Source organism: Indicator indicator, chromosome 26 (assembly GCF_027791375.1).
Source record: "Indicator indicator isolate 239-I01 chromosome 26, UM_Iind_1.1, whole genome shotgun sequence".
In the NCBI taxonomy this organism is placed as follows: Eukaryota; Metazoa; Chordata; class Aves; order Piciformes; family Indicatoridae; genus Indicator; species Indicator indicator.
The window spans coordinates 15021009-15035053 of NC_072035.1; the positions used below are offsets into that span (position 1 = coordinate 15021009).

Genomic DNA, 14045 nt, shown 5'->3' on the forward strand with positions numbered 1-14045 from the left:
GACATCAAAAACCACTCGTGAGGCCAGCACAGACCAGTGGAGCACAGCTCCAGACCGTGGTGCCCCACACCCCTGCACAAGGCAGCTGGGGCAGGACAGCCCTGTCCCTGGCCCAGCTCCTGCCTTCCCTCCCTCGCTGCAGAAGGGGTTGCCAGCTTCTCTAGGGGTCCAGCAGATGGCCAAGACGGGGTCCCCAGCTCCTCTCCATGGATGTGAAAGTATGGAGCCAGTGCCCTGAGCAGCAGCATGCAGGCCAAAGAAGCAGGCCAGCAGCTCACTGCTGGAGCTGGGGGCTGGTGTACAGCAGCCACTTGATGGTTTCCAGCAGGAAGGCCATGCCATGGTGCTGGGCAATGCTCTGGAAGACGCTGATATGGTCTCTGAAGGTCTGAGGAGAAGGGAGCAAGGAGGGAAGAAGGCTGCCCAGCACCCCTGGATGGTAGTGGGGGCACCAGGGGAGTGGCTGGACAGGACTGGTGGGGCAGAGGGCAACACAGCAGGTGCTAGGGGACATGGAGGCAAGGAAGAGACAGAAGAGGAACAGAGCACCCACTGCAGAGCTCCTTCCTGCCTTCCATGGAGCTGCTGGCATGGGGTTGGGGCAGGCAGGAGGGGGCAGGCATACCTGGGAGGAGATGGTGAGGGCAAAGTCTCCAGCACAGCCGCAGTAGACAGGCATGTGTGTCTCCTTCACACCATGGCACTTCTTGCACACCTGGAGACCAAGGAGTTAGGTGGGCCAGGAGACAAGGCCGTGCCCCTCTGCCAGGGGCAGAGTGAATGTGTCCAGCTTCAGGCAGCTGGAGAGGGGATGGGTACAGACAGAGGCAGGAGCCCTGTACTCACCAGGTCCTGCAGCACAAAGGCCATCAGCTTCTTCTGTAGGGCTTCCACCAGCGCGGCTTCGATGGCAGTGGTGTCATACTGAACCTGGCAGTTGGGGCAGACCCAGCTGGGTGGAACTGACCCATCCTAGGGACAAAGAAGGAAGGTGAGCACCAAGAGTCCCAAGAATTGGGGTGGGGTCACTGTTTTCTGGAGAGGAGGGAGCAAAGAGGAGGGAAGAGCTTGGAGGTCTCTTCCAACCAGATGTTTTCTGGGATTTTGTGCTTTAGTCCACATTCAGTGATGTGATTGAGTGGCCTCCAGCACTGCCATGCTGGGGACTCTGGTGTGCTCAGGAAAGAGGCTGCACCTGGGAGATGGCAGCAGGGTCCTTGCAGAGGTCGAGGTCCCTGCAGAAGTTGCATTTGCTGCAGATGACCTCAGGCAGCAGGTAGGAGCGGCAGGGGTCCCGGAACTGGGCTGCTTCTGAGAACTCTCCCACCTCGATCAGGCGCAGCAGGTCCCGGCGCAGCTTGGTCACCTGGTTGGTCACGTTGGCATCCAAGGAGAGAACCTACAGGAATGAAGAGCCAGGTGAGCCTAGCTGCAGAGAAGGAGGAGAGTATCACCACTGGGACCTCTCCCATGCTTGTGACCCCATAGGGATGCAGGGCAAGATCAAACTGGATGCAGATAATTCCTGGAGGAGAGCTGCAGCAAATCTGAGCTGTGGACAAGGAGCAGAATTTGAGCCCTGGCCACAAACTCTCAGGAAATGGCCCTGACCCCCCCCACTGCTGACCTTGCAGACATATTTGATGAACTCCAGAGCTGGGTTGTTGAGCGGCAAGTAGGAGCCAGGCAGCACTGGGAACAGGTCTGAAGGCTCACTGGCATTATGAGAACCAGACACCTTCTTCTGGAGCTTCTGGGTGATGGTAAAGAAGCTCTGGGTGAGCTCATTGGCCACATAATCCTGTGAGAAGGTGATCATGCCTAGAGAGACAGGACAGAGCACTTGAGCTGTACACTGACATATGGGGACAGCAAGGTGGGTGGCTCCTGGGCCCCAACAGGGCTGCCCGTGGCTGGGCACTCACCAGGCATGGCCCCTGTCTCCCTCAGCACCTCCTGGGACACCTGGCTGGTGTTCCTCCTCTTAACAGGGGTGCTCCCGGGGGTGTTGCGCCGCAGCTCCTCCTTCATGCTGTGGTACACAGCCACGATGTAGGCTAGGAGGGACATAGGCAAGGCTTCAGCTCTGGCCCAGACCAGCAGCTGCCCTGCTGCTCATTCCCCCTGGCACTGGGGAGGCACAAGTGACCTCGTCGCCTCCCTGGGACAGCTCACCTGACACGATCATCAGGAAGTAGCTCTGGCAGGAGGCAGCCTGGGGCAGGAACTGCATGATGTTCCAGTTGTTCTCCAGCAGCTCCTCCACATTTGTCTCTCCTTCCTCCTCCTCTTTTTCCTCTACTGCCACCTCCTCCTCCTCCTCCTCTTCTCCACTATCTTCCTTCTCCTCCTCCAACACTTGCCTCTTGCTGGTGTCCTTCTGGAGGAGCCAGTGATACTGCAGCGGTTCCTTGTGCCCAGTTCCCCTGCTCAGTTCAGCCCCCAGCACCCATCTCTTACCTCTCCGTAGTGGACACGAGAATCCACTTTTCCCTTGATACCTCCATAATTGGCTGGATCCATCCAGAGCAGGAACTCCCAGCACCGGGAGAAGGAGATGGTCAGAGAGTGGAAGATCTCCTTGGAGTGGATGCTGGAGGGAAGGAGCAGCAGTTACTCACTGCATTGGCATCGTCCCTAGCTCAGAGCTTTCTCTGCGGTACAGGGTGGGGAGGAGGTGGTGCTGGCAAGGACAGGGGGGTCCCCTCTCCCAGAATCCCCAAGGGAAGCCATGCCTGAGGAGTCTTGTGTTGAGGTGCCTGTGCCATGGCTGGGATGCTGAGGTGCTGGGTACCTCAAGTTCTCCCAGTGGGCTTTTCTGGATGGAATCCTATGATTACTCTTCAAACGTCAGCTACAGAGGATGGCTGAGGGACAGATCCCTACTCCAGGTATGACACCAAGAGCCCTGGCAAGCCCTGTGCCTTCAAGCAGCTTTGCCCCTAACCCACAAAGCTTGATGCTGAGGCCCATGAAAAGGCAGAACCATCTGCATCCCTCTTTCCTGCCTCACCTCCAGGGTGGGCTGGCCTGGGCAGTGCAGCTCACCTGTTGATGATGTACTCCATGTAGCTGAGGGCGTCCTCGATGCGCCGCTTCTTGGTGCAGAGGATGATGCGGTTGAAGTTGGCATAAACCACCGAGGAGCCCAGGCGCTTGAACTCAGCCACCAGCCTGCAGGCAGGGCACAGGAGTGGGCGGGAAGGCAGATCCCAAGGAGCAGACTGGGACCCGTGGGGAATGGGCTGACCCCGTATAGTCAGGAGTCAAGCACGTCACAATATCACAGTACATTAGAGGTTAGAAGGGACCTCAAGAGATCATCCAGTCCAACCCCCATGCCAGAGCAGCATCACTTAGGGGAGTCTGCACAGGAATGCATCCAGGTGGGTTTGGAAAGTCTCCAGAGAAGGAGAATCCACAACCCCCCTGAGCAGCTTGCTCCAGTGTTCCATCACCCTCACTGTAAAGAAATTTCTCCTGTTGAGCTGAAATCTTCTATGTTCAAGTTTGAACCCCTTGTTCCTTGTCTTAGTGCACCCCACTGAAAAAAGCCTGGCCCCCTCCACTTGACACCCACCCCTCAGGTGGAGGGTCAGTGGTGCCATGCAAGGGAGCTCACCCTACCAGCACCCCAGCCTGCTGCCCGCCTCTCTGGAGGCTTGAGCAGAGGAGTGACTATGGCTGCTAACAGCAGCATAGATTCATGGAATGGTTGAAATTGGAAGGGACCTTAAAGATCATCTATTTCCAGTCCAAGGTGCTCAATGCCTCATCCAACCTGGCCTTGAACCCCTCCAGGGAGGGGGCATCCCCAAGCTCCCTGGGTGACCTGTTCCAGCATCTCCCCACCCTCACTGGTGAGAATTTCTTCCTCATCTCCAGTCTAAGTCTCCCTTCCTTCAGCTTCAATCTGTTCCTGGTCACTAATGCCATGTCTGCCCCTTCCCTGTTCACCAGCCTGGCACATTCCAGGTCTCACTTACTGCAGAAAAAGCTTCTTCATCATGTTGTGGAGTGTACGGTGCAGTGCAGGGTCATAGAGCAGGGAGGAAGGAGAGCGGAGCCAGCGGTAGAAGTGAATGACCTGGTTGTCTGCATAGACATTGTGATACTGCATAATCTCCTTCACCCAGCTCACTACCATGCTCTTCATGATCCTGCCAGGGAGCAGAGAGCAGAGAGCAGCATCACCCCACTAGCCACAAGTGACCCCTTCCACTACTGGACACAGTTTGGGATACACTGGAGGATTCAGAGCAGGAACTCCATCAGAGCAGAACCCTTTCCCTCCACAGCTCCAGGGGCTGGCAGAGCACAAAGAGAAATAGAAAAAAGCAAAGTTTTCATCTGCATCTCCACACATCTGCTGGCTGAGCCACCAGGCAGTTCTCAGCCTGGGATCTTCAGAAGTCTGTTGGAGAAGATGCCTGCCCTGCTCTCCAGACCTGAATTCGTATTTCGATCATCCCACAGGCCCCATTCCTGCACAACTGGGAAAGGCTAAAAGCCAGGAGGAAAAAAAGGATAGGTAAGAGCACCCCACGAGGGGACCTGCCAGCATGGAGACCAGATGCTCCACCTCCTGCTGACTCCTAGAGCCATACCTGAAAGTGTTGGAGCAGAGGGCAGTTTCGTCGTAGCTGGCTGGGATGTTGGCAGCTTGGTTCCCTGTCACCATGTCCTCTAGGGACGCCTGCTGGATCACATCAAAGCTGATGCTCATGCTGGAGCCTCCTTCCATGTCATTTATGTGGTGGGACTGCAACAATGTGTTCACAGCCAGGCTCTGGATGTCCAGCTCCAGACACACTAACGGCAAACACAACCTGTCAGCAGGCAGGCAGGGCAAAGGACTCATGAGGACACCCTCCCTGCCCCTCTGCCAGTGCTTTGCACAGCTGTAAGGGTGATCCACAGGTGTTGGCCATGCCCAAAGAGGGAGATGCTTTCACAGGCATCATTGTCGTGACTAGCACATCTCTTCCAACAAGATTTGGGCCTACCAACCCTCTGGGAACCACCAGTATTTTTCTCTGGAAGCTTCAGCAGAGAAGCTCAGAACTGACTAGCACACAAGCTGATGTGCCCCTGAGAAAGGCCTGTCCTATGGTCACCAGAGGTGACCAGCTAGTCTGTCCTTGGGCTGGCACATTGCAGGTAAGTTCCTAAGTGCTGCTGTCAGCAGCCATGAGACCTCCCTGATCCAGCACATGTCCCTTGCATGCATCTTGCTGATGAAACACCAAAGCTGCTGGAGACTACTGTCACCAGAGAGACTCTTGGAGCCTGCATCCATACCTCTGCAGAGCAGGATCCAGCTCTGTCCCTATTCCATACCCTAGTTATAGACTCATGGAATGGGTTGGGTTGGAAGGGACCTTTAAAGATTCTCCAGTTCCAACCCCCCTGCCATGGGCAGGGACACCTCCCACCAGCCCAGGTTGCTCAAGGCCTCATCCAGCCTGGCCTTGAACACCTCCAGGGAGGAGGCAGCCACAACCTCCCTGGGCAACCTGTTCCAGTGTCTCACTACCCTCACTAGAAAGAATTTCTTTCTCATCTCCACTCACAATCTGCCCTCCTCCAGCTTCAATCCATTTCCCCTCGTCCTGCCACTCCCAACCCTTGCAAAAAGTCCCTCCCCAGCTCTCCTGTAGCCCTTTCAGGTACTGGAGGGCTGCTCTAAAGCGTCCCTGGAACCTTCTCTTCTCCAGGCTGAAGAGCCCCAACTCTCCCAGCCTGTGCCCATAGTGGAGGTTCTCCAGCCCTCTGATCATCACCTCCTTTGGATGCTCTCCAACCGTTCCATGTGCCCTTTACACTGGGAGCCCCAGAACTGGAGACAGTGCTGCAGGTTTGGGCCTCCTTTCTCACCTGTGGAATAGCAGCCAGGGTTGTTGATCTCCACAGAGGCTCTCTCATCAAACTCCATGACCAGGCGGTTGTCATCAGCCTCCTTCCCACCCAGGTCTGGGCGGGCCGTGGGCGACAGCCACAGCAGATGGTTGTGCTGCCGGAGGTGGCGCGAGAAGAACAGGTCTGAGCCAAAGGTGGAGATGTCCTCGGGGAGATTCCCAACAGGGATGTGGTAGTATCTGGGGTGCAGAGAGGTCATTGGGGTGAGCACAGCTGCTGAGAGGACAGAGACCCCAGCCTGTCCCCTCAAGGGGCGAGACAGCCTCCCACATGGTCCCAGGGTGCAGGGCAAGAAGGCCACCCTGGGGCACCTGCTCATCTCGAAGGCCTGGGAGAGGCAGGTGTCCAGGTTGAGGTAGTGGCGGATCATGCGGCGGGCGGCGTGGCGCTGCCAGTCCAGCACCGAGTAGCTGATGTCATCTCCCAGGCGGATGGGGACCAAGGGGAACTCCTCGAGGATGGGGAAGACGCTCAGCAGCCGCTTCAGGTCCCAGTTGGACTGCACAGCCACCAGCGTGGGGCCCCGACGTTCCTCCTGCACCAAGGAGAAGAGGGCATGTCCTGGTGCACCTCTCCAGGCAGTGTTCAGAAGGAAACCAGCAGTGCCGGACCTGCAGCAGGTCCCCAGAGTGGGGACAGCACGCTGCAAGCCCTCCTGAAACAACCTTCCCCATGGCAAGCAGCTCTCCAGCTGAGCACAGGAATGGGGGGAAACCCAAAGTGGCCTCACTGCTGGCGCTGCCCTAGGAGAGCCACCCTTGGCAAGGGTGTGGTAGGTTTAGGCTGTACCTTGAAAATTTTCCACAGATTCTGAACAGAAAGGAGTAGAATGCAAACAAATCACTACTGGATGCAAGAAGGAAAATAATGATAAGGTCTAAGTAATCCCATTGGACAGATAACAAACATGAAAGAGCTGCAAACTGACTTGCTCTCTTTTCACTTCCTTTGCTCTAGCAGATACTAGCTCTGGCTTCTGCTGGCTTTGCTGACCTTGGCTGCATTGCTTTGTTGTGGCTGAGTATTAACAAATAACTTTCTTCTCTTTCTCTTGTCCCATGCGTGTACAGGAAGGGTAGGAAGAGAACAGGGAAGAGGAAGCTATCGGTAGCCCCCTGGTTCATCCAGGGTGAGGGTTCTTGTACTGTTTATAAATTGTAAATACCTGTAAATATTATGTATTTTGTTCATATTCATTGCATTTCATTCCTAGAGTGTAGTTCTCCTTGTAAATACCACCTCATCTGCTTTCTAACTGAGCTGGTCTGACAATTTTATGTCCAGGGGGGTTGGGGAGGGGGTGGGTGTGTGCAATTTTCAACCCACCACAAAGGCTCACTGCCAGCCCTGACCTCTGGGCCAGCAGCTGCGTGCTGGTGCCATCGGAACCGCCACAGCAGTGCCTCACGTGGCATCCTCTCCTTCCTAGCATGTACCTGGCATGGATGAGGTCCCAGCAGGGCCCTTGACGCCCTCCTCTCACCTTGTAGCCCAGCAGCAGGCGCTGGATGGCTCTGGAGACGGTCTTGGGGTCGGTCTCGGCGTGTACTTCGAAGCTGTGCTTGTCTGGGGGCAGCAGCTCCTCTCCCACCTTCTGCAGCAGCGCGCTGTGCTCCGCCAAGAAGAGGGCACTGAGGTTGGGCATCTGGTTGGTGCGGACCTGCCTCCAAGCGGGGGGCCAAGTAAGAGCCAGCAGAAGGACCCCCACGTTATGTGCCCCTTGGGGGACTTTCATGCCATGCATCACTTGGTGGTGCCTTCCACCAAGCCCTGCTGAAAGGCATCAGGGATGGAGAGGGAAACCGGCTGCTGCCTGACCCTCAGCACAGAACAGTTTGGGTTTGAAGGAACCTTTAAAGGTCATCTAGCCCAAGCCCCCTGCCATGGACAGGGATATCTGCAATGAGGGCAGGTTGCTCAGAACCCTGAAGAGCCTCACCTAGAACTGTTCCAGACATAGGGCATCTCCCACCTCTCTGGCCAACCTGGGCCAGGCTCTTCCCACCCTCAGGGGGAAACATTTCTCCCTTCTCTCCAGGCTGAATCTCCCTGAGTTCAAACTATCACCCCTTGTTCTGCCACAACAGGCCCTGCTCAAAACTCTGTCCCCAGCTTTCTGAGCAGCCCTTTCAGCACTGAAAGGCCACCAGAAGGTCTCCCTGGAGCCTTCTCTTCTCCAGGCTGAACAAGCACAACTCTCTCAGCCTGGCCTCACACCATTTTATAGCCTCCTCTGGCCCTGCTCCAACAGGTCCCTGTCTGTGCTGAGGACTCCAGAGCAGGCCCCAGCACTGCAGGGGGGTCCTCAGCAGAGTGCAGCAGAGGGGCAGAATCCCCTCCCTGCCCCTGCTGCCCACACTGCTGGGGATCAGCCCTGGACAGGGTGGGGCTGGGCAGGCAGTGCTTGGTGCTGGCTCATCTCCAGCTTTGCATCCCCAACCCCCAGGGTCCCCAGCCCCTCCTTACCTTGTCCAGCACAAAGACAGCTGCTTTGCACTGCGAGGGGATGAAGAGGCCCAGGAAAGTTCTGCTGCCCTGGGAGCTGTGGTAGAGGTAGATGTGACGAATGCTTCCTAGGGGACACAGAACATCAGTGGCAGGCACATGCCGGGCCCCAGGTGCTCCAGCAGCCCCTGTCCCAGGGGGCCTCACCTGGCTCCAGGTAGGTGAACTGGGCCAGCGAGTGCATCTCCAGGTGCTCGATGTCAAAGATTTCAGCCTCTCGCCCTTCCAAGTAGCTGACGAGATCCCTGCTGACCCTGCACACACAGCCCAGCTGGATCAGAGCACGCAGCAGCAGCGGCACCTGCAGCAGGCACAGAATGGCTCAGGTTGGAAGGGACCCCCCCCAGCGGTCATCTACTCCAACCTCCCTGCCATGGGTGGGGACACCTGGCAACTAGATGATGTCCTACCATGGTTCTGTAACTGCCACAAGATCATAACCCTGTGACTGCAGCCAGATTTCCAGTTCATCCTGCTTATTACCCATGCTTCTTGCCTTGGTATACAGACACTTCAGAGACTTAGCAGAGGAGCATCTGTTACCATTGTGGGTGTTGCATAATCCACTATCCCCTACAGCTCCTGGGATAGCAGTGGGGCTGGTACCCTTCCTTACAATTGTCCCAGGAATGTCCTCAGTGAGGCTCGTTTTTCCCTCGTCCCCCTTCAAAATTAATTTAAAGACCTATCAACCAGCCCTGCCAATTCTTGTCCCAGGATTCTTTTTCCTCTCAGAGATAAGCAGTTTTTTTCTATAGTCAGCAGGCCTGGAGTCTTGTAGAGTAGCCTGTGATCAAAGAACCCCAAATCCTGCCGTTGACACCAGTCCCACAGCCAGGCATTAACCTGCTGGATTTTCATGTTTAGTCCATCATTAGGCACAGCTAGTGGGGGGGGACAGAAGCAACTACTACTTGTGCTCCTGACCCCTTAACCATTCGTCCCAGGCTCTGAAGCCCTTCTTCATTTATCTCAAACTTCTTTTTGAAATTTCATCATTGCCTGCTTGGAAAATCGATAATGGGTAGTAGGCGGTTGGGTGGATCAAGGTAGGAAGTTTTCTTACTACGCCCTTGACCCTGGCCCAAGGTAGGCAACAGACTTCCCTAAAGAGTGGATCAGGTCTGCATACAGGACCCTCAACGCCCTTCAGAAGCGAGTCCCCAGCATTTCTTCTTGACTGGCAGGTGTTTTGACAGTAGGTGTGCTTGCCCCTAGCCTCTCTGAACGACATAAACCAGATAAGCTTTCATAGCTGCTGCTAGATGGTTCCACTTGCTGAACATTGGTTTTGGTGGGAACAGGTTCGCCAAGAACAGCAAATCTATTACACAGGGGCACCTGATGGGGTTCAGTGGCTTGTGGGGTGCCACGCCTGGCACACTTGGGAGGAATTTGTCTCCATTGCTCTCCAGCTTCTGAGTCACTCTGTTTGGGAAGCTGGTAAGAGAGCAGGGAGCGTTTAGTGTCCTGACTGCTACATGGCTGATGGGACTGTTTGAAGGATGGCAGAGTCTGATTTCGCCAGTCCAGCTTCCTCTCACACTCCCTAAGTCTGCAGCCTTTCAACTTCCTTCTTTAGCTCACCCTCTAGACAGAGAAGGTCACCCACTTGCTCACAGAGAATGCAGGAATAGTCCCTGCAGTCTGCCATGGGAAGTGAGAGATTCTGGCACTCCTTACAGCCAGGAGTCTGGAGCCCTGCATGTTTATGTGGGACCTGTGTCTGGATTGATACAGATCTTTTGGAAACGCTTTAGGACGAGCTGCAACCATCTCTGATCCCACCTGCATGACCTAACCAGATGACAAACCCACAGGGCTCAGCACCTCCCTCTGGTGAAAAACACACCCCTGCAGCAGAGACTGCACCCATGCCATGCCTGCCTCTCGGGAGAGAGAAGCTGGATCAGAGGAGGGCTTGTGCTGTGCCGCTCGGCACCGCTCCTGCACTGCTCCTGCCTCGGTTGAGATTGCAGATCTGCCCTGTCTCGACTTGCTGGGGTTTTTAAATCGGCCACCGCAGCAGAGACTGTGCACACGCCGCGCCTCTCGGGAGAGAGAAGCTGGCTCAGAGGAGGGCTCCTTCCTGAGTTGAGGGCTCTATAGCTGGACACATCAATAGAGGTGAGGTCTCACCAGAGCAGGGGGGCAGAATCCCATCTCTCTAACTATCTTAATTGAACCCTGCTGAAACCCATTCTGATTCTTACTCAGTGGGGGCTCAAGACACAGATTAAACAACAAAAGTCCCCTGGGGTGGTCCTGTTTTTTCACCCCAGCTTTCAATCCTACAGCTGTCTCACCAAGCTGTTCAGTTTTGAACAGGTGTCCTCCCATGCCAGCCAGGCTGGGGAGTGACCATTCAGCAATCTTCACAAGGAGCACCGAAGGGGTTACCTGTGTCTCGTACACCCCCTCAATGTCTGGAGCAGAGAGGTCTGCGTTGATTTCATTGATGTGCTTTTGGTAGAGGTCCTCAGGGACAGAGTATTCATAGAGGTTGTAAACCAAGTTGGAGCGAGGCAGGATCCTGTTCACCTGCCAGAGCAAGGGACATGGCTCAGGGTGGGGGTGGGGAATGTCACCCCATATGGCACTGATGCCAGGGGCCAGGGCCACTGCTGGGGGCTGCACCCTCCTCAGCTCCCCCTGTTCCACTCCAAGGACATCAAGGGGTTCTGCTCATGCTCATCATGAGTTCCCACCAAAGTGAACCTCACTTTTTGGGCAGGCTGGGATGAGCAGAGGCACGGGGAACTGGAGGTGGTGCTCAGTTGGAAGGAGAGAGGCAGGCCCTGTAGGGCAAGTGCTTGCTTGCAGCAGAGGGGAAGCTCCTTATCCCAGATGTTCCCCCCACTCCCAGAAGGGGCAGGTCCTCACCCTCCTGTAGGCTGGTCCCTCCTCTGGCTTGGGGATGCGCTGGTTGACATAGAAGACGCGGGGGACGCTGAGCCTGATGCAGTGCAGGTCGCTGCCAATCAGTGCCCACAGCCGGAACAGTCCAGGCTGGCTTGTCTCAGCTATCTGCAGGACATGGGGACAAAGTCAGCCTCAGCAGGAAGCTCCCACCCCTGCTCAGAGCTCACACCTCAGCTGGAGAACACCCTGGGGATCTACAGAGCCAGGTGGTGGTCACAAAAAGAGCAGAGGTCTTCAGTAGGCAGAAAACCACAGAGCTGCTGAGGTTGGAAGAGACCTTTGAGCTCACCAAGTCCAACCAATCCCCCAGAGCTCCCAGTCCCACCCCTGCTGCTGAGCCACTGCCACTAATCCACATCCCTCAGCACCACATCCACACAGCTTGGAAACACTTCCAAGGATGGGCACTCCACCACCTCCCTGGGCAGCCTGGGACAGAGCCTGAGAACTCTTTCTGGGAAGAAATTCTTCCTGATACCCAACCTGAACCTGCCCTGACACAGCTTGAGGTTGTTTCGTTGGTACATGTGAGAAGAGACCAACCCCCAGCTGGCTCCAGCCTCCTTGTAGAGGGTGACAAGGGTTCTCCTCAGCTTCCTCTTTTCCAGACTCAACAACCTCAGTTCCCTCAAGCTGCTCCTCACAGGACATTCACCAGCCCCTCAATGTCCTTCTTAGAGTGAGGGGCCCAAAACTGATCCCAGTATTCAAGGTGAGGCCTCACCAGTGCCAAGCAGAGGGGGACAATCACATTGTTGATGCAAACCAGGTTGCATTCAGCCCTCTTGGCCACTTGGGCATTGCTGGCTCATCTCCAGCCAGCTGTCAACCAGCACTCCCAGGTCCTTCTCCACCAAGCAGTTCTCCAGCCAGTCACCGTTAAGCCTGCAGCTTTGCCTGGGGTTGTTGTGGCCCAAGTGTAGCTTGTTAAGCCTCATCCTGTTGGCCCCATCTCAGCCAGCCAGCCTGGACAGATCTCTCTGCAGAGCCTCCCTGGCCTCCAGCCAGGTGTCACCTGCAAACTGACTGAGGGTGCCTGGATCCCCTCACCCAGATCATTGATAAAGATGTTAAAGAGGACTGGCCCCAGCCCTGAGGGACACCACTGGTGACAGAGTACCAGGTGGAGTTAACTCCATTCCCCACCACTCTCTGGGCCTGGCCATCAGCCAGTTCGTGACCCAACAAAGCTTGTGCCCACCCAAGCCATGAGCAGCCATTAGGGTTCTTCAGGAGGATGCTGTGGGAATCAGTGTCAAAGGCCTTACTTAAGTCAAGACAGACACAGACACAGCCCTTCCCTCATCTACTGGGCAGGTCACCTTGCCACAAAGGGAGATCAGGTTTGTCAGACAAGTCTTGCCCTTTATGAACCCACGCTGAGTGGATCCAATGTTGTCCAATGCGTGGTGCATGATGCCACTCAGGATCTGCTCCGTGGCTTTCCCTGGCACTGAGGTCAGACTGGCAGACCCTCTACTTTCCTGGAGCCTCCTTCTGGCCCTTCTTGTAGATGGGCATCAGATTTGCTAACCTCCTGTCCTCCAGAACCTCACCAGTGAGCCAGAACTGCTGAGAAATGATGGAGAGTGGCTTGGAGTGGCTCTTTTGCCAACTCCTTCAGCAGCCCTGGGTGGATCCTATCTGGTCCCACAGACGTGTGTGTGTCAAAGTGGTGAAGCAGGTCACAAACCATTTCTCCTTGGAGCATGGGGGTCTCATTGCCTTCCCCTTCCCTGTCTTCCAGGTCAGGGGCTGAGTACCCAGAGGACAGCTGCTCCTGCTAATACAGGCTAAGCAAAGAAGGCATTGAGCACTTCAGCCTTGTCCTCAGCCTTTGTCACTGTTTCCTCCTGCATCCATTCAAGGATGGGGATTCTCCTGAGCTCTCCTGCTGCTGCTGCTCTCTGGACAGATTCCTCCCAGTGACAAGACCAGAGGCCATGGAGCACAGGAAGTTCTCTCTGCATGCCAGGGAACACTTTCACCCTGTGAGGGTAGCTGAGCCCTGGCACAGGTTGCCCAGGGAAATTGTGAAGCCTCCATCCTTGGAGTTACTCAAAAGCCATTTGGACAGTATCCTGGGCAGCTGGCTCTGGGAGGCCCTGCTTGAGCAGGTGGTCAGGCCAGATGGATCCCAGAAGCTGTCTCCAAACTCCAGTGATGTTTTTGTGGCTCTGTGACTACTGCCCAGCTGGCAGAAGCACAGGCATAGCCCAGGTCCACCACCAAAGAGGACCACGTGGGCTCCCATTCCCACACATCCTTTACCACTTGTGGTGCTGGGCTCAGGGGATACCTGAGCTCTACCATATGACCACAGGAAGCGTCAAGGTGAGGCTCACAGTCGAGGCTGTCCTCCCTGGCAGGTTCCCTCCCCCAGTACCTGCATGATCTGCCAGGGCAGGTCCAGGATGCTGCGCGCCGTCCTGCGCAGGTAGCTGCCCAGCCCTTTGGAGAGGGCCTCCTGGACCATTCCTCTGCCAGCTGCCCACTCCCCAGCCTCCAGCCGCCGCCTCTTGTGCCGCTGACGGGCCTGCAGCTCCCACTTCTTCTGGTGGTAACGTAGCCAGAGCAGCCTCTCCTCCTGAGATGGGGAGGTCACAGTGCCACCAAGTTCAGCCAAAAGCCAGCTTAGGCTTCTCCAGCCCATACCCCTACCCCCTTCCCTCTCCAGCACCACACCACCCAGCCCTCCC

The 14045-nt window shown here is 56.0% G+C and overlaps 1 protein-coding gene across 1 annotated transcript in view; it reads right to left on the bottom strand.

Moving 5' to 3' along the window:
- Window positions 1–274: 274 nt before the first annotated feature.
- The window catches only part of POLE (DNA polymerase epsilon, catalytic subunit), a 44233-nt gene continuing 30462 nt past the window's right edge, over window positions 275–14045 (bottom strand). Inside the window, exons 30-48 of the mRNA XM_054392582.1 lie at window positions 13733–13933; window positions 11308–11451; window positions 10825–10965; window positions 8572–8725; window positions 8386–8492; window positions 7403–7579; window positions 6231–6454; window positions 5878–6098; window positions 4608–4812; window positions 3987–4160; window positions 3049–3174; window positions 2461–2593; window positions 2176–2377; window positions 1926–2057; window positions 1628–1821; window positions 1196–1399; window positions 847–972; window positions 626–715; window positions 275–388 (exon numbers count right to left, since the gene is read on the bottom strand). Of these exons, the coding sequence (XP_054248557.1) occupies window positions 275–388; window positions 626–715; window positions 847–972; window positions 1196–1399; window positions 1628–1821; window positions 1926–2057; window positions 2176–2377; window positions 2461–2593; window positions 3049–3174; window positions 3987–4160; window positions 4608–4812; window positions 5878–6098; window positions 6231–6454; window positions 7403–7579; window positions 8386–8492; window positions 8572–8725; window positions 10825–10965; window positions 11308–11451; window positions 13733–13933 (3069 nt within the window). The remainder of the gene's footprint in view (window positions 389–625; window positions 716–846; window positions 973–1195; window positions 1400–1627; window positions 1822–1925; window positions 2058–2175; window positions 2378–2460; window positions 2594–3048; window positions 3175–3986; window positions 4161–4607; window positions 4813–5877; window positions 6099–6230; window positions 6455–7402; window positions 7580–8385; window positions 8493–8571; window positions 8726–10824; window positions 10966–11307; window positions 11452–13732; window positions 13934–14045) is intronic.